The sequence below is a fragment of the Serinus canaria genome, chromosome 10 (genome assembly GCF_022539315.1).
Source record: "Serinus canaria isolate serCan28SL12 chromosome 10, serCan2020, whole genome shotgun sequence".
In the NCBI taxonomy this organism is placed as follows: Eukaryota; Metazoa; Chordata; class Aves; order Passeriformes; family Fringillidae; genus Serinus; species Serinus canaria.
In genome coordinates this window covers 191,380-218,939 of record NC_066324.1, presented here as the reverse complement: position 1 = coordinate 218,939, position 27,560 = coordinate 191,380, and the positions used below count along the sequence as shown (strand labels likewise).

Genomic DNA, 27,560 nt, shown 5'->3' with positions numbered 1-27,560 from the left:
GTCACACTGGAATGTGCCCAGTCCCAGAGTCCCATGTCCCACCGTCACCCCCTGGACAATCCCCATCAGTCCCTGTCTGCACTGGCACAACGTGGGCTGACACGGGACGTGCCAAACCTCTTGTATTTTTCCACGCCAAGGAGGATTCCCAGCTGAGGGACCAGTTACCAGTTTCAGAGAGATGTTCTCTGGGCTCTAGTCAGACAAGAAGGACCTCCCCTGGTAACTCAGCTCAGCCTTGCTGCATGGCACACACCAGATCACGTTACCCAGTCTGAGCACTGGAAGCAGAGCTTGCTCCAATAGCTAGGGGCTTCTTTACCAACCAGCCATTCACAAGGAACTGCTTTCTGTTCCCTGTGTTGGCTCTGATCCTAGGAGTCCAGCAAGATGACTTCATTCCTAGTGCTGACCTGTTCCCAGACATCACCAGATCCTCTCACCTTCACAGCACCAAGCAGCACAAGCTACATTCTTTGTCTTTCTCCTAAGACATGTTCTGTTTTCCCAGTGACACTGACTGCTTTGGACAAGTTCTGGCCAGGGCAGTGCACCATCACACCAGTTCTCTCTACTGGAGACTGCCCCAAAGGATCTCAACACCCCCCCACACCCCCACATGGCAAGTGGCTCGAAGCCTCCCTTGAGGAGCCAGAAAATGCCAGATCCTCACCAGCACCCAAATGATGAGCTCTGGACTTCTGTTCACCTTAGTATTTTGTACTCCTCAGTCAGGTACAACTGGAGTTTGCCCAGTCCTCTGCACTGGACTGGATGTGTTCCTGTGCTGCTGGAGCCAACCCCTCAGCACCGACCCTGTCACCACACATCCATCCAGTGCCAGACTTGGCACACATAGTAAAGCACCCATGGCTTGTCCAGCACACTGGGTTCTCATACCAGGCCTTCTAAAGAGAGTATTTTAGGCTTTAGAAACCCTTCTGTTCCAACATCAGGTTTATATTGTTGCTTAGTGGATCCTGGATGTCTCTGTGCCCAATGCAGTGTACAGAACTATCACTCAGATGTTTGTGATACCTGTTAAACCTACAGCTACTGCAGGCATGTCAGGGGGACTCCCAGTGGCAAGCCAGACAAAGTGGGGAGAGAAAATAACTTGTTTTTAAACTCACATTGTAAAAGCAAACAGGGACCAAAAACTCAACAACCCAGTCCTGCCAAATACAGAGCCAAATCAGCCAAGGGAAGTCACCCTCCACACAATGTTGTGATCAGCTTCCTTTTCCAGTCTCTTTAAAGCCTGTTATGAGCACGTGTTGGATGGCAAGGCCAGTTTGCTGACCAGGCACTCTGTTCTTGGCTCCTGTGCCCATTTAAGGACAGGGCTGAGGCAGCAATCAGTCACAGAACAGATTATCAGCAGAAGCCTCAGTGGTGACAGCTGACACACTCCTACACCAGGCAGCTAGAGTGCAAGTCTAGCCCACTGTATTGGGCTCCATCTACAGTGTCCTAATGAGGTCCAGCCAGCCTTAATCATTAGCTCCTCTGCATCCAGGTCCCACAGACCTTCTGCAGAAGCACCAGCATTTCTGGAAAGAACTGGGCTCACACTGTCTGTGGGACCCTCCAACTCAGACACACAGAACTGACACACAGGCAGCTCTGAATCTGTTGCTGTGGATCAGCCAGGGACCTGTCCCCTCTGGAACTCTGCTCCTTGTGCTTCCTAACTTGCTGAGTTCTACTGGACTGTTCTTCCATCACTACTGCAGAGATTGGCTCTGCAGCTGGGTTTGATCAGCCACACCTGGCAAGGAATCTGCCTGTTCCAGCCATGTATAGCCCAGCTCACGTGCAGCCTGGCTGAGGTGACAGGCACCACCTCACTCTGTTATTGCAGGGCTGAGGCAGCACAGGGTCAGACATCAGACCCCAGAACCTCCCGTGTGCTCAGAGCTAAGCAGGGACAGCCCTGCCACAGTCCTGCTCTATGCACCACTGACTGCACAACTTGCTCCTGAGGTCAGCTCTGAAAAATTTCCTGCAGGTGTGTTCAACACAGCAACTAGAAGCGCTGTTACAACTGTGGCAGGATTTTAGATGGTAAGACAAGAAATTTGGGTGTGGTCTGGTCACTGTTGCAGGTCATCTTGATGCATGGGCCACTAAGCAATGGCAGGGGCTTGGGAGCTTCACCTGAGCCTACATTTTAAACCAACCTCCTGACTGTACAAGGTAAGAACACCCCTGAAGTTACCTATGACACAGCCTCTCCTGCCTGATTCACACATGGCTGCTATCTGTCACTCATACACCTATTTCTGTATTCTCAAACTGGCTCCACGCTGTGCATGTTTGGATGGATGAAGGCTGAGGATGGCTACTGAGTGAGACAAATGATGAAGACCATAAAGGAAAGTCAATAATAACAACAAATGTGTCCTTCTCAGCCACAAGAAGGTGACTACAAGGGGCAGATTACAAGACAGCCCCATGGGAATTGACAAATCTGGTGGGCAATTAGCAGAGATGAATTTTAGAAAAAGGTTCAGCCAAATACGGTGTCTGAGCAGGACAGGTGAGAGGAAGAGATGTGAAGCACAGCAGAGGGTAGGGCAAGCAACATGTCTTTGACAAGCTGAGCTCAATCTGACAACAAAAGCATAAAAAGAGATAATGGGCAGTCCTACAGGAACGTGCTGTAGCTGGTCAGACCTCTCAAACCCTCAAGAATGTGCAAAAGGAGTTGGCCAGAGTAAGTGGGCAGCCTGTGTGCCCTCTGGTTGTTAGCAGTGCCAGCCAAGGAGGCAACGGTGGCACTCCTTCCTAGCTGTGCCCACAGCAGGTTTAGCAGAGCTGCCTGGGCACCCAGCCCCTGCTCTGGAACACTCCCTGCTGCAGAGGACACTTCCCCCTTGTGCAGTGTCCATCTCACACCCTACCTCTGCCTTTACTCAGCACTCAGAACTTCCTCCTTGCAGGCAGCAAAGATCTCCTGTCCCACAGCCCTGCTCGCCTCCTGCAGCAGCCCCTGAGCTGTTTGGGTTCCTGTGAGCACTCTGCAAAGCAGAGCAGGACTGCCCTCCTCAGCAAAGGGCCAGTGCCCTGGCCAAGAGAAAGCAGGGGGAAGCAGGTGTCAGTGAAAGGATCAACAACTGATCTCTGAGATTGTCCCAGGCTTGCTGTGCAACCCAGCAAAGGGATTGTTGATTGCCAACACCTGAAAGTTATCAGCTGAACCCAAGACCACCCTCTGCAGCTGTGAAGGGGTGACCACAGGGCCAGGAGAGGTATGAGACCACATTATTATCCCCTGCACTCATATGCCCCAGGCACTTCCACTCCTGCAGAAGGGTACAAGGCTGCACAAACCCATAACGATAGGGTTTCCTTTCTCTGCACACAGCCATGACAAAAGCTTTTTTATTAGGGAGAGCAAGACCTAGAAAATAAGGAACTAGGAAGTTATTTGGCATAAAAAGAAGCATACAGCTATTAAACGAGGAGTCAAGCAGGAAGAAGTGTCATATTTACACTGATCACAGAATAAAAGCTCCCAGCAGCCCTCAGATCTGTATCAGGGATTGCAAACAATGTTTGCAAAATGTTTGCAACACTGAGTCACCAGAAGGAACAGGATTTTATTATTTTTGGCAGTTGAGTATCATTAGCTAAAGGAGCAAATATATTCAGTGTATGGAAAGTTCACCACACAGTGTTCCCAGTGCAGGTAAAGCTTACACACATATGCACACATCTACTGACATGGCTTCCCAGCAGGAAACCAGCCCCTGCCAAAGCACTGCCCACGGCTACTCCAGAGAAAACACTGCAGAGCCCTCCCTGCAGGTGTCACACCTGGGCTCACCTGTGGAGCCCTCCCTGCAGGTGTCACACCTGGGCTCACCTGTGGAGCCCTCCCTGAGGTGATGCCCACACCTGGCTCACCTGCAGAGCCCTCCCTGAGGTGATGCCCACACCTGGCTCACCTGCAGAGCCCTCCCTGAGGTGATGCCCACACCTGGGCTCACCTGCAGAGCCCTCCCTGAGGTGATGCCCACACCTGGCTCACCTGTGGAGCCCTCCCTGAGGTGATGCCCACACCTGGCTCACCTGCAGAGCCCTCCCTGAGGTGATGCCCACACCTGGCTCACCTGCAGAGCCCTCCCTGAGGTGATGCCCACACCTGGGCTCACCTGCAGAGCCCTCCCTGAGGTGATCCCCACACCTGGGCTCACCTGCAGAGCCCTCCCTGAGGTGATGCCCACACCTGGGCTCACCTGCAGAGCCCTCCCTGAGGTGATGCCCACACCTGGGCTCACCTGCAGAGCCCTCCCTGAGGTGATGCCCACACCTGGGCTCACCGGCAGAGCCCTCCCTGAGGTGATGCCCACACCTGGGCTCACCTGCAGAGCCCTCCCTGAGGTGATGCCCACACCTGGCTCCCCGTGCCCGCTCTGCCCCGGGCTCAGCAGCCCCAGCTCCCTCAGCCTCACCCGGCAGCGCCGCTCCAGCCCTGCAGCATCACCCAGCCTGTCCCTGTCCCTGTCCCTGGTGTCCTGGGCACCCAGCCCTGGGCCCGCATCTACAGGGGGGCTGCACTGAGCAGAGGGCCAGGACCATCCCCTCCCTCCTCGGGCAGAGTCCTGCCAGGGCATCATCAGCTACTTCTAGGGCACACACTGCTGTCAGCGAGCCACAGAGGGACATGATCACACTGTGTCACATTTCTCATGAAGCAGCAAGTGGTATTTTTACATTTAAAAGATCACTTAAGAGTTCTGAGTTGACGTGTTTGACCACATCCATTACATGGAAGCAGAAAGTAGAAGTAGGCAGAGCAGGAAAAACAAGAACAGATAAAAAAGAGCTATAAGATTAGTATCTGCCAATCCTGGCTGCATGCAGGGTCTTAAACAGTGACCTAGGAGCTTACTGGCACTTTATCTGGAAAAATTCATGATACAAACAACTTCATCCCTCTGTGTCCAAAACCAAGTTCCACATTCTAGACCAGAAGAAGGAGGGTTTCACTGACCATGAAAACTCTGCTTGGGCTACACCAATGCAATATTGCTATGAAAAAGATATGTATGTTCACATCACAGTGCAAGAATTACATGCAATCAGAAAAAGCAAGAACAGACATTCACTGAAATGGCACAGGCTGAGCTACTCTGGAGGAGCCATCTGCTCCCAGAAGACAGACGTGCACTAGAAAACAAGTGCTCAGAAACACGACTGTGGAGATATCTTCTGTTGTGGAGCAGCTCTGCCTAACAGAAGCAGGGACTGAACCAATATAAATGTACACTATAAAATGCAATTAGGGCCCACAAGACCAAGAATTTCAAGTACAACTTTCCCAAATTTCAAACTCCACATCTTTGATTATCATTGCTCCACAACGTGCCATTGAACCTTCAGCAAAGCTCATCCTCGGGAGCAGATGCCAGAGTGCCAACACTGCTTGGCCCACACAGCTCCAGACCTAAACCACAAACCTGTCCAGGCTGGGAGGGACCTCTGGAGAAGACAGCTCACCCCTGCTCAGGCACAGCCAGCCACCACAGGCTGCCCTTGCTTGTTGGTGTTTAAGTGATCTTTTCAGAACTGGCACAAAGGAGCTCCCTAAACTGCTGAGCTCACAAAGCCTTCAACCAAAGGGCCCTGGAAGGAAGAGACACCTGCAACAGCTAATATGAGAATGGGTGAATGAAGACCTGGGTGACTGTAATTCACATCCCCATGCCCACTGGGAAAGTCACATAAAAGCAGAGAAAACACAGAGCTGAACAAAACTGAAGCAGCAGTGCCTTCAGCGCAACACAGAAATAACAATCACCTCAGAAAATGGATGTTCCATAGCCTGGAGCACTAAACAGAGACATTTCAACCTTTTAAAATATCTTACTTAACTGAAAACAACAACCAGTCTCAATGCCATAGTTTTCTGGTGTTTTCATGAAAGAGGTCAGTCACAGCAGCACACAGAGGGTACTCTGAGCTAGGGAAATAAGTACTAGGAGCAAGAGCTGGCTTTTAAACCTTCTGCAAAATAAAAATTAGTTTATTACTATCACAGCACAGAAGGAGGAAAATCTTTGCCTCAAGGCCACCAAGGTCACCAGTTCTCCCCACCAAACTGGACCTCCCCCAGGCACACACACTGAGCACTGGTCAGCAGGAGGCAGCTGGAACTTCCAGCACAGACACAACCCCTGCACTGCCGCTCACCCGTGGCTGCTCCTCCTGCTTTAACTCTGCGCTTACACAAAAGCCCAGGGCAGCTCTGGAACTGCTTCTGCCACTCTAGCAAACACAGCAGCAGCTACAGCATTGCAGCATTACAACTGCATCCTTGTACCATCACATTAAAATCCACTTCATGCTATTCAACCCAGTTTGTTCAACAGTTTCCCAAGAACAAGCCAAATGAGAAGTGCCTTCACTTGGAGACAGGCTTTTACACCAAGAGCTTCACAGACAACACAGAGCCATGGCAGTCAGACCTTTAAAAGAAAAACAGCCCCCCCAAAAGTAGCCTGGATCCAACCTTGAACTTTCTTCTAGACAAAAAGCTCCACTCAAAACAATTTCCGTGCCCAATCTCATTCCCAGCAGCACCTGTAGTCACAGTCAAACCTGAGGAATATCTGCCTTAGTCTTGCCAAGGTTCTAAGGAACCAAAAACATTTGGCTTGGTAGACAATGTGCTTGACTCACACATAAAACTGTACAGTTAGAAAAGCTAAACTACATCTATTCATGTTACATTTTTCTAAATCAATGCTAACATACCATTTTAATGGCAGATTTTTCTATGTCTGATGACTTAAATTATCCATTATTTTCCCTTTAACACCATGCCTGCCATAGTTGAAAAAATATAAAATCCAGATCCAAGATATCCTACTAACCTCTTATTTCTGCATCACCTCAGGTGTCTGTTAAGAATGTGTAAGCCAGCATGGCATTTAAAGATCAGGCAACAAAATCCAAGGGAGTGAAGAGATGACTAAAATAAGATTAGTTATGAAAGCATGTCACTCACAGCCTCATCAGCTCAATGCTCAAGCAAAACAGGAGCCTTACACCCTAGATTTAGTGTTTTCAAACCCAAATCACTGCTCAAGATCTAAGGCCTAAACCATCCCCAGCTCTCATATCAACGGTACCTCCTGGTACAACAGTGTTATAACAAGTCCACAGCCAGCCATCCAGGAGAGCTCAGTGTTCCAAGGCCATCTGATGCTGTCCCAGCGCAGGTGAGGGACCACAGCATCTCCTCATGCCTGCAGAGTGCTCGTTCAGGCTTCTCCTGTCCTTCTAAACCAGGGCCTTTGGTTCTGCTCACAGGGGTCTGATTTTGGAGGAGGGGCTGGCCAGCCCTCAGCCCTGCTGCCCTCAGCCTGGCTGAGCCCAGAGAGGTTCCCACTCTGTGGGCTCGTTCCTGGGCCAGTCGGCTCGCTGCTGCTCTGCCACCCTGCAGCCACCCTCAGGGACACCTGCCCTCCTAGGACTCTAGCCCTGACTTCATCCCCATCCCCCTCAGCCACACTAGACCCTAGACTGAGCTTTCCAGGAGCCTCTGCTCTGCTGGCAATGCAGGGTGGCACAGCACGTCCTCCTGCCAACCTGGAAGGCACAGAGCCCATCTGGTCAGGCCCTTGCCCTTTCCACCACTTCAGATGATGGTTGGTAGGTTCCCAACTCAGTAGAAACAAACTCTAACCATGGAGAATAATCCTGATGGCAAAAAATAAATAATTATTTTAAATGTAAATATGGTGTTCTATGCAATAGAGTTACAAATTGCAGCACTCGACTCCTTCTCTGGCTCCCACCGGCCCAACTCCCTCCTCATATGCACAGACCTCCCCAAAACCAGAGATTTATCTGGGGAAACATCAATAGCCAAGCTTACTTCCATCCAGGGACTCATCTGGGGCATGAGGGATCTGGCCATCAGGAGCCAGACACATTCACTGAAACATTCATCTTAAAACCAACACATCTAAGGAGTTCAAACTACAAGCAAGCAATTGGATAGCCAAGCACACAGTGGGGGGCTAGTCCAGGGCTGGGTCCCAGCCAAGGGCAGCAGAGCAGCAGCAGGGAAGAGCCTAATGGACGTGGGAAGTTCAGCTGGGAAGAGCTCAGAACAAGGCATGGCTTGTTGACATGCAGGAGCTGGCATGCACAGGGCCCGTGGACTAGCACACGCTAAGAACATGGAGAGGGAGAAAACTAACAACCAGGAGACTTCACAAAGGGCAGTGCTCCCTCTCTGTAAGGCTCTGGGCAAGAGCACAAGGAACTGTTTGCATCCCAGCACAGAACATGAGCTCTCCAAGCAGGATGCACCTAAGCCAAACAGTTTTACACACAGCCTTATAGCAAGGGAACACTGTAAATACATCAGTGTGTATGTTTGTGTGTTACAAATATAGATACACACACATATATATATAAATATATATATACAGATACACACAGAGATCAAATCATGTACATGACATAAGTGGAGTCACATCACAGGAGCGGAGAAGTTTGCTCACCATTAGCAAATATCCTATGAAAGACTGTTGTAACAGAGCAGCCCGTGAGCGGGAAGTAAAACGAGATAAAGTCAATGAGTTGGTGAACAGCAAAGCACTTACATCCATAGAGACAGCTGGGTCAGAGTCAGGGCACACAGGGACAGGACTGAGCACTGGGCCCTGCCTCCAGCCACCTCTTCAAAAGAAATTTACCTAAGGAACATCAGGGCTTCTACCTGAGAACCAGACCAGGCAGGGGAGACAAGGCATCTCTGACCAAGCAGAAGATTATGGCTGACTCTGAGACCAAGAAGCCAGAAATTCTGTTCTTCTGTGAGTGTCCTACAGTCCCACCCACCCCACCCCTTTAGCAGAGAATTCCCTTTCTCTACATCCCAGTAGCTTCTGGCCACAGATGTCAGCAGGAGAACCCACACTCACGCACCTGGCCACATGATGCCACAGCAGAGCTAACACCCGTAAGAGTCCTGCCCCATGGCCTGGAACTGAGGGCAGACCCTGAGCAGACACAACTAAAGACAGACTGAGGCTAAGGTCAGGTGTGGTGCAGCCACACAGCAGCCATGCCTGGGGGCACAAGGGGAAATCTGCACTGCACTCCATGGAGCCTCCTCTGTGCTCCACCAAGGTCTCACTCAGCAGATCCTGACACATGCCAAGTCTCAGGAGCACCAGAGGACACTGACACCCTCTAGCTTGAGGCCTCCCTTCTACTGGGGCACTCCAAGAGCTGCCCAAAAGGGTTTTAATTCAAACACATCACTTCTTTCCACCTGTGAATGATTCTTATGCTGCCAGTGGGAACTCCAGGAGCAGCTCCCAGCAATGCCATCGGGAGAAGGCAGCAGCACCAGGCACCCTGTGTGAACACACTGCTCTTCCCAGGCTCTGAGCAGCTGCAGCCCCAGGAACACACCTGGCAGCACATCCCCTCATCAGCCAGCACAGACACCCATGGAGGCACCACTGTGCTGCTCCTGGGCTCTGGAAGAGTACACAGGGCACACCTGGACTTGGCACAAGGAATGCTTTCATCTGACCACAGCTCCACAAAGCAGGTGGAACATTCCAGTCTCTGGGAATACCAGCAGCAAGGTTAAGAGCTGTAGGTGTCTTTCCTATCCTCATCATGAATTCTCCAAAGCTCTCCACTCATTTGAAACACTCTCCTTAAATCTTTAAACTCTGTACTTTATGGAACTGGAGAATAAAACATTAGCAAATTAATGGATTTTGGATGGCTTTTGCATTTAAGCACTATGCAAAATCTTTCCTCCTTCCCACTCCCTTTTTCTTCCACAGCTGACCCCCAGCACACAGATTTCCGTACTGAGCAGACAAACAGTGATCAGGGCAGCCAGTGCACGTGCTCCTGCCTCTGAGGGAGCAGCAAGGAGCAAAGGGTTGTTCCCACCCCTGAATGAGTGTCACAGGAGCCACCATCAGGCATTTCACTGTGACACTGCTCTCCTGGCACACCCTCCCCCAGCAGACAGCAGGATGTCCTGCAGTGCACACCAGCAGCTCCCTTAGACAGCTTTTTGCCCCACATTCAGCAAGTATTCTCTTTGCAAAGCCACAGGGAGAGGAGCTTTGGGAGCAGCACCCAGCACAGTTCTGGGGACAGAGACAGCACCAAAGCACAGCTCATAGTGCAGGGAACCCTCGTTCCCCAAAAATCCATGGAAGTTACTGGCCTGCTGCTCTAAAGTAAATACAGGGAAGTGCTCAGACACCAGCCAGCTGTACAGAACAAGGACAGGAAGCAGCAAACATGAGCCTGGCATTGTCAGTGACCCTGGAGCAGCTGTCTTTCCAGGCCCAAAACTCAAACCCAGCCCATGTGGCACTGCAAAGGCAGCAGTGCCAGGGAGAAAGGCTCAAGCTCCATCACAACCAGCAGTCCTGGGCATGCAGCTTTGCCTTTTCTGCTTGGGTGGGCATTGCAGGAATAGGAATACATCCTGCAACACTGCCAACTCTAATTCCAGCCTGCAATGGAGCCTCAGCTTTCCCCTCTGGAGGATTCCTCTTTTGACCACAAGCCCACTTGCAATCACTTCCTTTTTTATTTAGCAAGGACCAGAATCTTTTAGATAAATTACTTCACTTCTGAACGTGAGGTGAGCCGGGCAGCCTGCAGCTGTGGAGCAGGGAGGTCTGCTCAGGAAAAGCTGCACATGAGCACTGCAGCTGCAGTCACACTGCAGCACATCCTGCAGCTGTAACAGCACAGACACCCACTTCTCCTGGCATGAGCACACACGTCCCTCCTGCTGCACCTGACAGAAGCAAAGCTTTGTGAAGCTGAAGGGACCCAAGCTGTAACAGTGCTGAGGCCACCACTGGTACCCACAGCTGAAGAGCCACCTTCCTACACAGCCTCTGAAAGCAGCCCTGGAGCTGCACTCTGGCAATGGCAGGTCTGAGGAGCTGCAGGATCTCCCTGTGGTGAAAGCCATGGCTGCAATGCCAGCTCCATGGGTTTGCTTTTACAGACAGCACTGGCTGCCCTGCAGAAAGATGGCAGCTGCATGGCACCTTGAAACTAAACTAAAAAAGGCAATTTCTTGAGTACTCAAGTCTTCCTATCAGTCTGAACTGAATGCCAGGGAGTTTGCCAGCATACAGGTACTAGATGTACTCACTCTTGGAAATCTCTCCCACTTGGACAAAGTCAGGAAAATACAACAGAGTCTGTGTGACAACATGATGACATCAGCTTGTGTGAAGAGCAAGTCCCCAAGTTTACAGGCAGGTCAGGATCAGAGTGCTCCTTCTGCCATGATCCTGTCTCCCTGGTACATGCACAAACCTGCTACCCCAGTTCTGGAACAAAACAACAACACAGAGCTCTCTGATGGGAAGGAGAGGCTGTTTCTGGATGACAGGTGATGCACAGCATCCTTCCCTGTACACTGCCACATCAAAACAGAACTCACACAGACAATAGCTCCAGGAAAGCAAAGGCCTATTCCTCGGATCGAGAATACTTGCCGAAGTTGAACAACAGGTAGCAAAGCTGTCCCTTCAAAGGTCATGTCAAGGTGTGAAATAATGCATCCTGACTGCAGACAGATTTTTAGAGACATGGGAATAGCAGGAAAAACCAGAGCATGCAAGGATGCTCTGCACTGCCAGGAACATCACTGCTTACTTATGAAAGAAACCATTTTGGCACAGGGTGGCTGCTCCAGCAGGGTACGTGTGTGCCAAACAGGCTGGGGGCAGCTCGGCAGCCTGAAGGCAGGCCCATTATCCCATGGGATAATGGGATGCTGGATAAGCCACTCATGTGTCCATGAAGCCACATGGGCTGCTACAAGCAGCACTCTTGTGGCTTCATGGACACAGCTCCCCAGGCAGCCCCCAAAGCTCCACAGTGCTGGGAGGAGAACTCTGTGTATCAACATGAAAACCTGCAGAGCAGATGAACCCACAGATGATGTGCTTACAAAATCTTCAGGTTTCAGCATCATTTCCTGCATCATCCCCTTGAGACAAAAAGCTAAAGAGGAGGCTAAAAGGCAAACAGTACCCAGTATCAGTCACTCCTGCACCTGACAAGGGCCCAATCACCAGTGAATTCTGCTCCCGGTCTCTGGCACATCTGATGTGGAGGTGGAGAAGCACAAGTACACACATGCCTATCGTGCCAGGGAGCCTGGGGAAGAGTAGGTGCCCTTCTCTGTTTGGTCAGTCTGTCTGATAAGGCAGGGGCACCCCCAGCAAGCATTACCTGACCCGATTTTGATCAGTCCGTTGTGCTGGATGAAGATGGTGTCACAGGTCAAGTTGCCATGGATGATGGGAGGATCACAGGAGTGGAGGTAGCTGGAAATGCAGAACAGAGCACTGGTCAAGGTCTTGAACCCCTCCCTTCACACCCTCCCACGCCAAGAAACATCAGAAGAGAACAGGAGAGCAAAGGGCACATGCCAGGGAGATACAGTAGCCCTGAGATACAATTCAGAGCCTGTACATCAGCCTCTGGCTGAGAACCAGGAACAAACAGGAATTGTCTCTAATGAATCTCCAGAACATGGCAGAGGGGGAGAGAAAGCTTTTTCCTATCAGTTCCCAAGAAACTCAGGGTACCAGAGGTAAAGACATGATTTCATCCAACCCAGTACTGCTGGGTGGATTCTAAAAGGGTTACAATTTTATTTTTATACCAAAAATATCAGAGCCTTAGTCTGTCCCTACTCAGAAGGGACCAAAGAGGCACTTACTGCTATACATACACAACTGGGCATGTTTGTCAGCAGGCACAAATAAAGCTTTTCAGTGCTGGGTCCCAGGTTCACTCTGGTTTTGCATCTCACTCTGCTTGGGTTTATGTTAGCAGCTAGCATAAATGAGGACAGTCAGTTCCCAGAAGCTTATTAGAACCCAAACTATTCACCAATAGCTGTTATTTAGCCAAGTGGCACCAGAGTTTCCTCTATGGAGTGCAAGCCATGCTCTGTCACCCAGGCTGTTGTTTGTCTAAGGTTCTAATTAGCTACTCACCAACTCTAGCCCAGGTGGAAAAGAGTTTTTAAAACCCACACCACATTCTACTCAGCTGTACTGGGCTAAGATGGCTGCAGAAGAGCTGCACTAACAAGAAATGTACACACACATCTAACAACACCATGCCTCAACATCCATGAATCCACTGCCTGTAACAGGCCTGCAGCCTGCCAACACTATGGAAGTTTTTCACAGTCCTCTCAGATGGAACTTGATTTCCCTGTCATCTTTGCAAACCCTCCTGACCAAGGAGAAACTCGGATTATAAAGCTGGATCCTCTGGAGAGCTCTCTAACACTTAACTGCCACATCAGTCCCAATGGCTGGGATGTCAAGGTCAGTACCCCTCATACCTGAGAGCAGAGAGAATCTGGGTACACCACCGCTTCCATGCCTGCAGATACAAGAGGAAAAGGAGAAAAGTCATCCACAAGGAGCTAATCTGTAGTTCTGTGATTCACAGCCCACTGGCAGGAAGCAATACCTGCTCAAACTTTTACTCAGTGCAGGTGTAAGGAATCAGTACTCCTACAGTCAGCTGTTTTTACATATTCCCATGGGTCCAGGTCACACCTGTCCTCCAGTCTCCCGTATACAGACACCTTCCTCCTTCCTGTCACACCACACTTGAGAAGCTGCAGAGCTGGCAGTAAAGCAACCAGCACAGAACTGCTGTCCCAGAGAAGCTGCAGCTGAACTCAGGGACACAGGGGAGCTGCAGCAATGTGTTATCTATCCCCAGTTCTCATTGGGATCCTCTGCTGAAAGGGCTTTCCAGGGGCTGATGGCTCTAAAGAGTTATGGTCACACACAAAAAAAGAGTTACCTTTTCATTCATAGTTTTGTGGTTTTTCTTTGTCTTCTTCAGGAACTGTTTCAAGCTCCCTGAAGACATGTACTCAGTGATGAAGATCACCTGTGGGGCAGCATGACACGTTACCCTCCACCTTGCTGATGACCTAACAATGAGAACCCAACAGCCTGATGGCTGCACTTACCCTGGCCTTGTTCTCTTTGACATCAGCCCAGTATTTGTGGAACTTCACAATGTTCAGATGATCCAGCTGAATTAAGTTGTCAAACACTGCTTTAACTTTCTCCTTAACATCAAAAAGACAAAAAAATGTCATATCAGAGACCACACCAAATACCCTTCTTTCTTCCTGGGTCTTGGTCCCCCCAAACACTTAACATATATGTCAAGCCCCTATGCTAAGAACAGGCAGGATCCCATTTTCTTCTGCACTGTGTCTCAGCAGATTTGATTGCCAAGTCTAAATGAACACAAGGGCTCACGGAAATAGCCCAACAGCCTTCCAGGACTTAAGCCAGGTTTGCTACATTTGGACAGCAGAGCATTCCAAACCCAGCCAATAATCCACACAAAAGGGATCCATAACCCCACCCCAGGGCAGGGTATGCTCCTCACATCCTGTTGGGAGACACATGAACTTACTTCCTGAAGCTTGAAGTTCTTCCGCTCCGAAAACTGAACTTCATTCCAGACCACCTCCACGCCTTCCTCGGTGTCCATGGCCAGGTAGGCACTGTCAATCCCTGGGACATTGCGCTGGTTCACCTGCAGGGAAGGGCGGAGACCCCGTCAGCTCGGAGCCACACCTGACCATTGCCATGCAGCAACCACTGGAAAATTATGAACCTGCTCATTAACTTTTAATTGAATGAGAATTCCAGGACAGGATTTGCACATGTATCTTGGAGCAGGGCATATCTCAAACACGAGTCACTGCAGAGCAGCAAGTCCTGAGCACACCAGTGGGGAAACCTCGTGTGCACAAACACTGTGCTGCAGCAAAGCTGCCTTCCACCAACAATCTATTAGATTTTCATGGTTCAGGACACCTGCAGCTCATTCCACCACAAAAAATCCACTCCAACAATACAAAAGGGATACAGAAATGTTTCAGTAACTCAGACACAGCTTTGTGAAGCAGTCCTCTGAAAGGTGATGACACCTGAAACTCAATCAAAGCAGAGAGGAACAAGGGGAAAGCTGAAGCTTCAGAGATGGGAACCAACAACACAAGGGAAACCCCTACAGTAATTTCTTTAGTTAATAATGGTAAACATTGACCCAGCACAAGTACATCCACACTGAATATTAAAGACACAGATGAGCACGCAGAAAGCAGCAACGTAAGGGGAGGGGATTGAGAGTCTGGAGCCCAGCACGAGCATGGCAAGGGCTGTGGGAGGACATAAGGCTGAAAGAGCTGCAGAGATCGGAGGTGAACCCTGCTCACAGCAGCAAAGCTTTCTATAACACTGTTCTTCTTCAGATATGCAGCAGCATTCAAAGATGAACACGGTCTCTTCCATCCAGCATCCATGGCATTTACTGCACTGCCTTTGCCAGGCAATTTCACAGGCACACAGCAGTCACAGTCATGGTGGCTATCCCACTGCAGGCAACGTGCAGTGACAGAACTGGATTCAAAGCACTTAGAGAAGACAAGAAAGGACAAGAAGGTAGAATTCACCTTTTAATTGTCAACCAGCAACCATTACTGTTCCCCTCTGCTGACCACACACCAAGAATCACTTCAGACCCATAGGACAACCAAGTTGGAAGAGACTCTCAAGGATCACGGCAGTCCAGCTTCTGGTCCTGCACAGGAAAACCCCAAGAATCCAACCCTGTGTCTAAGAGCACTGTCCCAACACTCCTTGAACTCAAACAGGGTTGGTGCTGATCACCAGGCCTGGCAGCTTTCAGCTGATCCAGTTTCCCCCCTAAGGTAAGCGTTAACACAGATTTGCCTGGCAAATCCAGACTCATCTTCTACTTCTGTCACCTCCAAAACATTTCAGAGCTCCTCCTTCTCATATTGTGTCACCTTCTCTTCCCTCACTAGGGAACCCATTAGCATCCTACTGCTGGAAACTTCTCACCTTATGTAAGAGCTCCCTCAAAAATCCCTTCTCCCTGGGCAGCCACTTTCACATGATCAAAGTTACCCAATTTCATCATTCCAGCTGAGTTACTCTATCCCATTCTACTCCTTCCATAGCCTGACAGCACAGAGTGACAGGTCACCAACACAGGTGGGATCTTTCATGATCTCCCAAAGGACTCTGAACAGGCCCAATGACATTTCATACTCTGGCACTGCAGGTGACACTGCAGGGACAAAGGGTGCCAAGCACAGCACAACCAGAGTGATAAAGATTTCTCTGGCAACGCAGCAGTGGATTAGAATGACACAAGCAGCCAGCTGCAAGGTGTGGCACAGGCAGCAATAAGGGCTACAGGCCACAATTACACAAGGAGAGCCTGAGCTACAGAGGACAGCTATTGAAAATCATCACAGGAGGTGACAGCCCAGTATGAACCACACCACTTCCTTCCACTGGAGCTGCCTACATAACTGAGGAGTGAAAGGACTGAGATTTGGTTTAGGAAGGCGTTCATATTGATCCTAAAAACTTGATATTATAAATATGTATGTATGTATGTATGTATGTACGTATATTTGTATTTGAACATACTGATAGCAGCAGGCCAGGCCTGTTTTATTTCATCATTAAAGAAAGCTGAAGGAATAAAAATAATTAAGGATAGAATATTTATTCCTTGAAATTTTAAAATAACTAATATCTTAGGGATGACAGTAGCATAAAAATCAGCCAGTACAATTACTAAAGCTGAATGGCAAAAGGCTTTAACTTCAGGGAAGGTTAAAGAAGCCCAAGGCAGCAGAAAGGCAGGTGTGTGTGAGCAGTGCCAGGACAAGGTACCAGCCACCACACTGACACCAGGTGCCCCATGCATCCCTTTGGATCCTCCTTCCTCATCCCAATTGCCTCCTGTTCACAGGAACACCTAAATGATGGGTCCAACACTTAAAGGCCCTCTGCTGAAAAGCATCCAGCTTTACTGGACTGAGTAAATCCTCAAGTACCAGCAACTACTGAAAATCTGCCCCAGTAATGCAGCTGGGGCTGTGGCCCTGTCACATCTCCCACTTCTGGCCAAACTCCCTGAGCGTAAATTATTTCCATGACTCATAGGCAATATCCCAGAGCACCAGATATGACTCAGGACACCAAACCCAGCTGACATCACCCATGGCAATTCTGTTCCTCAGGAGCTTCAACAGCTTGGGGAGGAGAGTAAAAGGGGGAAAATGCAGACAGACAACTGAAAGGCAACAGCAGACTCCTCCTGCCTGCCAAATCCCTACTGCACATCCCTTCCCATGCTCAGCAAAGCAGAATCCTGAACCCTCACGAAAGCTCTGAGATAATTTATTACTCTGGTGTTTGTCCCAGACAGCCCCAGAGCAGGCAGCTCCTACACTCTGAGGGAGGAAGTGATCTGAGCCCAGCTTAGCCCGAATTTCTGCAGCACAGCACAGGAAGCAGCTCTGCTCTGCAGAAGTACAAACACAGCTCTGAGTCCATGCAAGCAAAGGGAAAGGAAACTCAACAAGAATTTCAAATACTTAAAGGAGTACAGGTGGAGTGCACAGTAGCTCTAAGGGGGAAAAAGTCTGGAAGTTAAAATTCCCTTTGGAAAATTATTCCCTTGTCCAATGCATATTTTTCCTATAGCTCTCAAACATCTGTATATCTGTTGCTGAAAGAGCACAGACTTTTGGAGAGACATCCTGTAGCTCACATAATCTGTCAATTAAACAAAAAATAAAAACAGCCTAAATCACAAGTCACAGTGATTACTTACAACCTAGGGATAAAAGGTATAAAAACTGGGAAAAAGTCCACAATAACTAGAGTATCAGTACAGAATGGACTTGCACATTGAAAAAGAGCTGGGGAGAGGCAGCACACCAGGCACTACTCTCACAGGAAGCCCCAGATCTGGTTCAGAGTAGCATGAATTTGTTACCCAGTTTGCCTGGCCACTTGTTTAAGCCAGAGAAAGGTGAAAGCTCTGCCCAACCACCTGGGAAATGGTTGGGACTAGGGATAAGAGACCCCCAGAGCCAGCAGCTGGGCCATGAAGAGCTTAACTTCTCTTGAGCTGTGGGGAAACTAAAAGCAGCAAATTTACCAACAGAAATTGAACAAAAAGGGCTCTCTGGGATGGGAGGCTAATCCAGAATGTAACACAATAAAGAATGCCAGGTCCTCTGCAGGCAAAGGGAAAAGAAATCCAACAAAGCAAAGAAACAACGCCACTTCAGGTTTTAATTAAACTGACACATTGGCCTTGGCAATTACAGTCATGGCAGTAAAATGCTGAAAGGCTTTAATTCAACAAGAAAATTAAAACAACCAGTGCAATTTAACAGCAGCAAGGAAAGGAAGGTATTGAGTATTACCTTGGCTGTACAGACACTTCATGAAGAGACTAAACTGTAAGGAAAAGACAATCTGACCGTCATCAATATAGTAATTGGTTCTTCCAGACATACTGCAACAAGTAACAGGATCAAACACATCAGCAAGAAGTTAATCTGTTAACCCAATGCACAGATCTGGACCCTTTAAAGACCGAGCTGCAAGTCCTCCATGTGCTGAAGTTCTCCCTCACTCCTACCTTCACTGCACCAGCTCGGGAGCTGCTGTGCTGAAACCCAAGCCAAAGCTGACACATCCCTGTCACCTGCCATGGGTCCTGCTCTGTGCTGGCCTGCACAGCTGAGCCCTGCTGGGAGCCGGGACACCCTGCCTGGAGGCCAGGCCCCTCCTGCCAGCCAGGGCTGCATCTGCTCTCCAGGAAAGGGACAAGTTTGGAACCCTGCATGGTGTCACACTGCCTGTGTCACACCACCATTCTACAGGCTGTCACCCAACAGCCATCCAGCCTCTCCAAAAGCACTCTGACAATTCTGGCTAAACACACTGCAGAACAGACCTAACTACAAATTCTCACCAGGAAACTCCCCAGGCAGTAGATCAGCAGTTTACAAAAGCACAAAAGTATGACAGGAGTCAGGATACTCTGAATAGAAACAGCACTCCTTTGGATACATCACTGAGATTGGAAAAGCAGCCTCAGATCATCGAGTCCAGCCCTCCCCCAGCACTGCCAAGGCCACCACTAACACGTCCTGCACAGTGCCACATCCACACTGCTTTTAAATTCCTGCAGGGATGGGGACTGCACCCCTGCCCTGGACAGCCTGTGCCAAGGCTGGACATAGCTTTAAGGAAGGAGTTTTCCTTAATACCCAACCTGGACCTCCTGTGGCCCATCCTGAACCCATTTCCCCTTGTCCTGTCCCTGTTCCCTGGCAGCAGAGCCTGACCCCCCCCCCGGCTGTCCCCTCCTGTCAGGGACTTGTGCAGAGCCACAAGGTCCCCCCTGACCCTCCTCTTCTCCAGGCTGAGCCCCTTTCCAGCTCCCTCAGCCTCTCCTGGGGCTCCATTCCCTTCCCAGCTCTGTTCCTTTTTCTGGACACACTCCAGCCTCTCAATATCTCTCCTGCTGGGAGGGGCCCAGAGCTGCCCCCAGGATTTGAGGTGCAGCCCCACCAGTGCCAAGGATCCCAGAGGGAAAGAGGCATCATTCCACCTATTTAATAGATACCAGAAATTAATACAAGACCAAAGGGACAAGTGCTCAGTTTCACTTGGTGCTTCAAAACAAACCAGGAATCCAGTGGAGTCCAAGAGCTCAGTCACACTGAGCTGGTCTGTGGCAGGAGGAAGAAGCAATGATTCTTCATCCCTAACTCCCAAAGGGAAACAGAAACAGCACAGCAAAATAAACAAGGGAGTGTGGAAGAAACCCTCAATATGTATAAATAAGCCCATTCAGACACTTCATCAGGAAGGTTCTGGTAACTGCACTGGGAATGAGTGCCAGCAGTGTAACACTCCAAGGAGAAAGGGAAAACCAGACAGGACAAACTCCATGTGACAAACTCCCAGTCAGCTACAGCCCATCCTGTTCTTCTGTGATACTTTCACTTGGCAGAGAAACCTTCAAATCACTGCAGGTCAGTCTGAACAGCATCAATCACACAGGAGGGGTTGAAAGATCAGTACCCTAAAGAGAAAATGCCATAAAAATTGGTATACTGTGGAAATACCAGTCTTGGAAACAATCCCCAAAGCCACATGAAACACTAATGAAAAGTGATCATTTCATGTTTTCTGATAATACTGGAGAAAGCAGGCAAGGAGGTAAGCAAACATCATATTTTAAACAGGACCATGAACACCTGATCTTGACACACACCTATAAATGGCAAAGCTGACTGCCATAAGATGTCAGAAGTAAAAATGGCTGCAAGGTGAGATAATCAGTAATTCTGAAATGGAATAAGAGTATTTGGGTACACTATTCATGGGGTGTTTGAGGGAACTTCCAAAAGTACACAAAAAGAACGATCAAGACAAGTGTCGAGCCAAGCCCTTAGCCTTGTCACCATCACCTGAACTGTCTTTTTGTTAAACTACTTTTCAAACTCTTTTTTTGTGCCAATGTGCTTCTCAGTCCCTGTGCATGTGCACAGGCAAGCACACACATCTGCAAGCAACCTTCACACCAGATGAGCCAGAGCTGGGCAAGAGGCCTTGGGGTCGGATTCTGCAGAGACAGAGAGCCTGAGAGGAAGGTACTAGACACCTGAAATGGGATTTTTCCTGAGTACTGATAAAGAGAAACAGGATACAGCTTTCCTGCCATCCATGTCACCGTGGGATGCTTGAAGGGCACCGTGCTTTCAGGGCTAACCCAGTCTGGCTGTGCCTCTGTCTATCAGGTTTGCCAGGCAGCCTCCCTGCAGGCAGGACCTGGAGCCAGAGCCAGCACACAAGCCTCTCCCCTCTGCTGGCCCAGCTGGAAGCCTCTCCCCGGTCCAAGCCCCAGGGAAGCTGTGGCAGCTGTCAGGATGCCACGATGGCTGCCTGGGCTTCCCAGGACAGAGGGCTGGCGAGGGAAGGCTTTGCTGCTGCTGCAGAGCACGGCATTTTTAGAACAGCTCTGTAAGGAATGCAGAGAGAGCTCCATCCCTCAGCTGCAGGCAGCCCAGCCCCTCCAGCCTCACAGGAGCTCTGGAGAGCAGCACCCAGCCAGCCCTGCTCCAGCCACTGCTGCAAGGAGTGAGTGCCAGCTGTCTGTCACAGCCTCTGAGCAAGGACACAACGGGGTTGTGATAAAAACTCAACCCCCTCTGCACCCTGAAGTGCCCCTCAGCTGATTCTGGCACATCCCAAGGGGTCATTTCTTTCAGGGAGCCCCCACATGAGCCAATAAAAATGTTAAAAGGCTTCACAAACTCCCTTCTTCTTAATACCTTCCCTGTGGTCAAGGAATGCTATAAAAACTACAGCATGGCATTAGTTTTCTGCACCAACTGGAAAAAAAATAGATCCATTGTAAAAACCTGTCAGGGAGCTGGCAGCCCTCTAAGTGCCAGCTTGCTTGGAGGACTGCTGCTTATCTTTTACTGTCTCAGCAAGTTTCTTTTCAGTCACAACAGAGGCTGAGAAAAAACAGGCTCCAGCATCCTAGAATCCAAACACTCAGTCTGTTAGCATTTTTTCTCCAAGAATCCTGCACTGTCCCCTTGAAGAAATGTAAATCCAGAGGTACAAAAGTCACCAACTGCCTTCAAATGAAAAATTATTCAAGCAACTGAGACTCCCCCTAGAAGTGAGAAGACAAAAAAGAGATAAAGATGAAGCAGACCCAGTGTTTCAGTTCCTGTCTCTCTGAGTTCAGGTCCTCATGAATCACAGCTATTTCTTAACATTGGATACTTCCAGCATAGATCGAGAGCATCTGTAAGCTGAGCACTGAAATCCAGCTGTAACATCCAGCCATCAACAGCTGAGGAGTGCCAATCCAAATGTCAGGCAGATCTTCCATAGAAGAAAGAGAACCAAACTCATGGCAGTGCGCTGTCTGAATGAATTTTTTAACTTCCAGTATCCAGAGAAGAACAGCAAGACTGGACTCACGTGCACAGGTGCACCCTGTCTCAAACTCTGCCCCCTGAGTTCTGCTCCTGACCTGACAGCCAGGCCCACAGGGAACCCCACCCATCACGCTGTCACAGTCTGCGTGTGACAGCGTAAGGGAAGCTGAGAAGGGCTGCAGCTTTCATCCAGGGTGAAAAACCTCAGAGAGAAAAACAAGAATTACTCAACATGGCAACCACTGCATGCACAGCCACACTGACACATGAGGCATGTGCCCAGAGACAAGGCAGAAAGAAACATCTTGATCTCAGCAGTCACTGAAGTGGGGCAGAACGTGGAAAGTGCAGCAGGGGAAAGTCCGGCAGCTGATCCACAAGTGAGTTGGTAACACATGAGCCACAGAGCCACAAGGTCACCGATGGCTATCAGGAACTGAAACGTCCCCTTCAGCTACCCCAAAAATCCCCCTCAACACTGCAGAGTCTGTGGGACAGGTGCCCAACCCCTGTGCCTGCCCTTGGTGCAGGACAGCACGGGACAAGTTTCCAGATGACGGACAGGACACGAGCAGGGCTGCAAGCACAGCACAGTGTTCTCCCACTGCTCTTGAGCAGCCTGCACGTTCTCTGGGAAAAGGTAAAGGTACTTAAGCACAGATCAGTGCTCATTCTCCCATTTTCTGCCCCTTCTGCTCTAATTGCCAGGCTGAAGAGCGCAGCAGCACTGGAAGAGAGCAGCACCACCCTGAGCAGGCTGTGCCTCGTGAGGAGCTCACAGAACAGGCAGCCAGGCTCAGGCCTGTGCCCTCTTCACCCAGACAGACACACTCACAGACCCCAAAAAGGGAACCTGCTTGTGCCCACACAAGCATGGCACGGACTCCTTTTCTCCAAAGTACACTACAAAGATGTCAACAAAGTACTTCTTATAAAGCCTTGGTTTACACAGTCACACAGTGTTCTCCTCCCCAGAACACGTACAGAGAGAAACTTGGTCAAGAGGCAGCCCTGACACACAGCAAACCCAAGGCCATGGCCATCTAGGAGGGGCTGAGCCTCTCCTTCTCACACGAGCTTGCCAAGCCAAACACCATAATGCTGGGCTGAAAATAAAGATTCTGCTGCAGCAGTGCACAACTCTTCCTGCAGTTATGTGTCATCCACGAAGCTTCCAGCAGGGACAGCAGGCACGGAGCTCTCAGTTTCAGGAGGCTAAACCTGACCTGCTAATGTGGTGCTGCAATCCTGCTCCATTAGGAAGTTTCTATTCCTAGGAGGCACAGCAGATAATTCTCGAGATACTTGGACAACCCAAGTAAAGTAAGCTATGCATGCATGCTGCCTGCAAGAGGAAATGGAAATGTTCTGTCACAGAAGGGCAGCAGAAACAGAAGGGCTGGGTTTTCAGGGAGAGCAAGCAGAAGAGAGCCAGGTGAGCACGGCTGGGAGATCCCACCAGCCCTGTGACCACCCTCATGCTGTGGGGCCTTGCCCTGTGCTTCAGCCATGGGACAAGACACTCTGTAAAGCCTCAGCTGTGGGCTGGTCAGGAGAGCAACCAGGGATGTGGGCACAATTCCAGAGCCAGATTCAGCTCTGGGAGGAAAGCAGCACAGTCCACAACACTGCAGGAACCACAGGTACTTCTCCATGTTCCACAAAAAATGGAATTTGGAGAACATAAGCATTTTCTATCATGTTAAAAAGGGTTCCTAGTTAAAAATGTCACAGAAGCATTTGATTTTATTAAAACTACTCTGAACTTTCATGGGAATTACACTCTTTGCACTACAGAAGCTCACTGTTTATAGGAAGAATTACGATCAATGAACTCAACACTCAATCCTTTTTTACATCTGAAATGTAAGCAGGAATAGAATACAGAATAGCCAGCTGGAAGGGACCTCCACGGATTTCCTGGTTCCACTGTTCAACCCAATCAGGGCTGGCCCATGTCACAGCATTGTCCAAATGCCTCAAACACAGACAAGCCTGGGGCACCGACCTCCTCTCCAGGAAGCCTGGGGCAGGTGTGACCCTCTCGGTAAGGAAATGCTCCCTCTTGTCCAGCCTGAGCCCCCCCAGATGAAGCTTGGAGCCGTTCCCTGGTGTCCTGGCCCTGGATCCCAGGGAAAAGACCTATAGAGGGAGTATCCCCTCTCATGAACATCTGGCTCTGCTGTGTGTAATAGCCCCAGGATGGGGTTCTGTGCCGTCTCATGCTGCTCCCGCCTGGATGAGGTTTGCCCTCTCGATGCCAGGGCACATGGTCGCTCCAGCCGAGCTGGGGCCGCCCAGCACCCGGTCCCTGCGGTCCCTTTCCGCAGGGCTGCACTCCACCCGCTCCTGCCCCCGCTCATCCCTGTTCCCAGCAGCGTTCCCCCTTGTGAACCAGTGTATTTTCGTTGGCGGACACGGCTCAGCTCCGCTCGGTGCCCGCTCGGTCGGCGCTGCCCCGGTCCCCTCCCCGAGACCGGCGTGGCCACGAGGGTGTGGCCGCCCCGGGGCGTGGCGAGAGAGGACTGCAGCCAATGGAAGCAGCCGTCGGTGATGTAACGCTCCGCGGGCCCCGCCCTGGCCCCCGGCCCCGCCCGGCGGTGCCCCGGGACCGGCCCTGGTTCTGGTCCCGATCCCGGTTCCGAACGGGCCGCGGGCCCCTAGGGAAGGCCCGAGACCGCTTTCCCCGAACCGGGAGCAGCAGCCCGGGCGTGCGGGGCCGGCATGGCCAGCGCAGGCCGTCCTGCCCCCCGCCACCGTTCCGGGACCGGCGGCGCGGGCACCGTCCCGCCGAGAGCTGCTCGTTTCGGTAAGCAGGCACCGACATCCCCGGCGCACAGCCGGCCCACCCCTCCCTGCACTGCCGGCACAGCTCCACCTCTGCTGCAGCGAGTGCATCGCTCATGGATGGTGAAACAATCTTTAAAAAAAAAAAAAAAGGCAATAAAGCGAGGCCATTACATTTCAAAGCTTACACCCGGAGCACGGCACTCGGAGCAAGCAGGAAAGGCTGTCACACATAGGAAGTACCAGAGCACAGGCAGAACACGCTGTCTCAACCGTGTGTGTGCACCCATTCCTCTCCAGATTATCATGTCTCATTGTTTCCACGGTGCCACCTCATCCCACATTCAGCAGGCACTGCCATAGTAAAAGATCGGGATTGCATGACTGGGAAAAGGTCGGCAAATGCTTTTTTTCACAAGTGACACCATCTCCTGAGAGCGGTGTGAGTAAGAGCCTGTTAACACACTGCACAGACAGGAATAACCAGTGTGGACTGAGGAAAAAGGGCACTCTGCTCTGGGACACTCAGCAAAGCTGTTACACCAAATAAACTCCAGGCTAGGACATCTGCAGTGCAAGAGTTTACTCCAGACAGCAGATCAGCCCAAATGATTATGACAGCAAAGACAGTCTGCTGTCATGCAGTTCAGGCAAGAAAAGCCTCTCCACGAGTTGGGGGCTAACTGAGACACAAATTCACATGTGAAATCCAGAGACACAGCAGGATTTCACTGCAGGGTCAGCTGCAGCTGAGGCTCCTCCCAGTCAGACACGTCTGTGCAGCCTTACTGAGTGAAGGCTTCAGCAGCAGCAGCAGCCCTGAGCTCACCCAGGCCACCCAACAATACTGTGTTCTCTGGCCCTGACACCCATCCCTCAGCTTGTGGTGGTACAGCAGAGCTCTGACCTCCACAGCAGCAACCTGAAGCCATAAGTCAATCATTTAGCCACGCCGAAATGTCAATTAATTTCATTTGTCTGCTGAGGGTGGACTGAAACCCAAAGAAAACACTAGAGCCTCCCAAATGTTACCTGTCGTGTAGGAGAGCACAGAAAACCCTGTGTCTCTTTGTGTCCAAACGGTCAGTACTAAATAAAACGCATTGAAAAGGTAACACAAACAAACCAGCTTTGTTCTCCAGCATGTGCCTCCAGTGCAGGGCAAGAGATAAAGCACTTCAGGTATGGAAGATACTGTGAAGGACACAGCCAGACATTCACACTTCTTTAAAAAAAAGAGAAAAAGAAAACTTTTTTTTTCCTAGTGTTAAAACTACATTTGTAACCAATCTGCAGAGCCACACCAGAACAGGCACATTCTGACCACACCACGCCAGCCTTTGGCTCAGATTACACCAAACCATGACAGCTTTCAGCAAGCAAAGGTGAACAACTGAAGGGAATCCCTGACCTTACTCCAACCTCCAAATTTACATCAGAACAAATGACTCTCTCACCACCCCCGGGGTTTGCACTGCCCTTTTCGCAGTGGTGGACAAAGCGGACAAACCCCTGTGCTCAGCCCCTGAGCCGGCAGAGAAAAGGCCCATCAGCACTTGTGCTGCAGCACGTTGTGTGGCTGTCAGCACCTGCCAGGGCTGCGCAGCCTGCCCAGCCAGGGGAGAGGCACGGTGCCAGCACGAGCAGAAACCAGTTCGTGCAGACAGCCCCCAGGAAGAAAAACAGAGCCCAGCAAGAAACGGAAAAAAGGAGATGTCCCAAACACCAGGATGTAATCTCCTTGTGCCCTGACGCAGCCAGCACACGCACTGAGGGTGGGTAGGGCAGTACAGGCCGAGGAACAAGGCTGTGTGAGCTGACTGCGCTGCATCCTGGCTGCAGACGACAAAGCAAAGAGTATTCAAAGCTCAGGAGCCCGGGTAACCGGCTCGAGTACCTGGCCACCTCGGCAGCAGGTACTGCCACTGCCCAGAGAACACCTAGAGCTGTCCAGTCACTGCTCCTCACCGCTCCTAGAGAGAAAGATCTGTGAATCTTTCACCGGGAGAGCCGGAGCCACTCCCCACTCCTCAGCAGCAGCAGCTGGCCGTGACAGCGGCCTGCGGCAGGGCACACATCCCTCCCTGGCTGCGCTCCAGCCCGCACGCTCCGAGCCGAGGAGCGGCAGCCGGGAGGCAGGAGATGGGCCACCCATCTCCCCGCCTGCCGGGAGCGCGGCGGACCCCCCTGCGGGGCCTGGCTGTCCCGGGAACAGGTGGCAGGAGGACCGGGGATTGGGGAGGGAAGGGGGGAGGGAGGCGGCACAAGCGCCCACCGGGCCCCGCCCGGGCTCCCCTGCAGCCCAGCTCCGGGAGCCGGTTCCCGGCACTGACCTCCTCGCGCCGCTTCTGCCAGCGGCCGCACGGCGACTCCTCCAGGATCTCAGACTCGTCCTCGCTCTCCTCCTCCTCCTCCTCTGGGGGCGCCGCGGAAGTCACCGGCGCAGACACCGAGGTCATCCCCGGGCCAGACGAGGCGGGCTCCGGCTTGGGGTCGGAGCCGCTGCTGGGCACCTGCTTGGACTCGCCCTCCGACATGCTGCGGTCGCACACTCTGAGGGAGAGGCGCGGTCCGTGAGGCGCCAGGCCGGACCGGGCCCACCGCGCCGGACCGGGCCGCGCCCGCTGGGCCTGTCAACAGGGGCCGCGGCCCAGGCCTGCCAACGGCGCCCGACCTGGTCGGTGCCGGGGCGAGGCGGGGGGCGAGGGGTGGGAGCCGCGCACTTACCGGGCCCGCAGCACCTCCCGGTCCCGAGCACGGCTCCGCCGCAACCGCCGCGCTGCGTAACGCGCCGAGCGAGGTGGGGCCTCTGCCGCAGCCAATCAGCGCCGCGAGCCGCGCGTCAGCACCCGCCAGAGGCCGGCGGGCGGGACTC

The 27,560-nt window shown here is 51.2% G+C and overlaps 1 protein-coding gene across 1 annotated transcript in view; it reads right to left on the bottom strand.

Annotated features, from left to right (window-relative positions):
* NRBP1 (nuclear receptor binding protein 1) overlaps positions 1–27,544 on the bottom strand; it is a 34,158-nt gene extending 6,614 nt beyond the window's left edge. The window contains exons 1-7 of the mRNA XM_009099879.4: positions 27,413–27,544; positions 27,019–27,238; positions 14,500–14,622; positions 14,042–14,143; positions 13,870–13,959; positions 13,397–13,437; positions 12,268–12,362 (exon numbers count right to left, since the gene is read on the bottom strand). Of these exons, the coding sequence (XP_009098127.1) occupies positions 12,268–12,362; positions 13,397–13,437; positions 13,870–13,959; positions 14,042–14,143; positions 14,500–14,622; positions 27,019–27,222 (655 nt within the window). The 5' untranslated portion in view covers positions 27,223–27,238; positions 27,413–27,544. The remainder of the gene's footprint in view (positions 1–12,267; positions 12,363–13,396; positions 13,438–13,869; positions 13,960–14,041; positions 14,144–14,499; positions 14,623–27,018; positions 27,239–27,412) is intronic.
* Between the last annotated feature and the right edge of the window lie 16 nt (positions 27,545–27,560).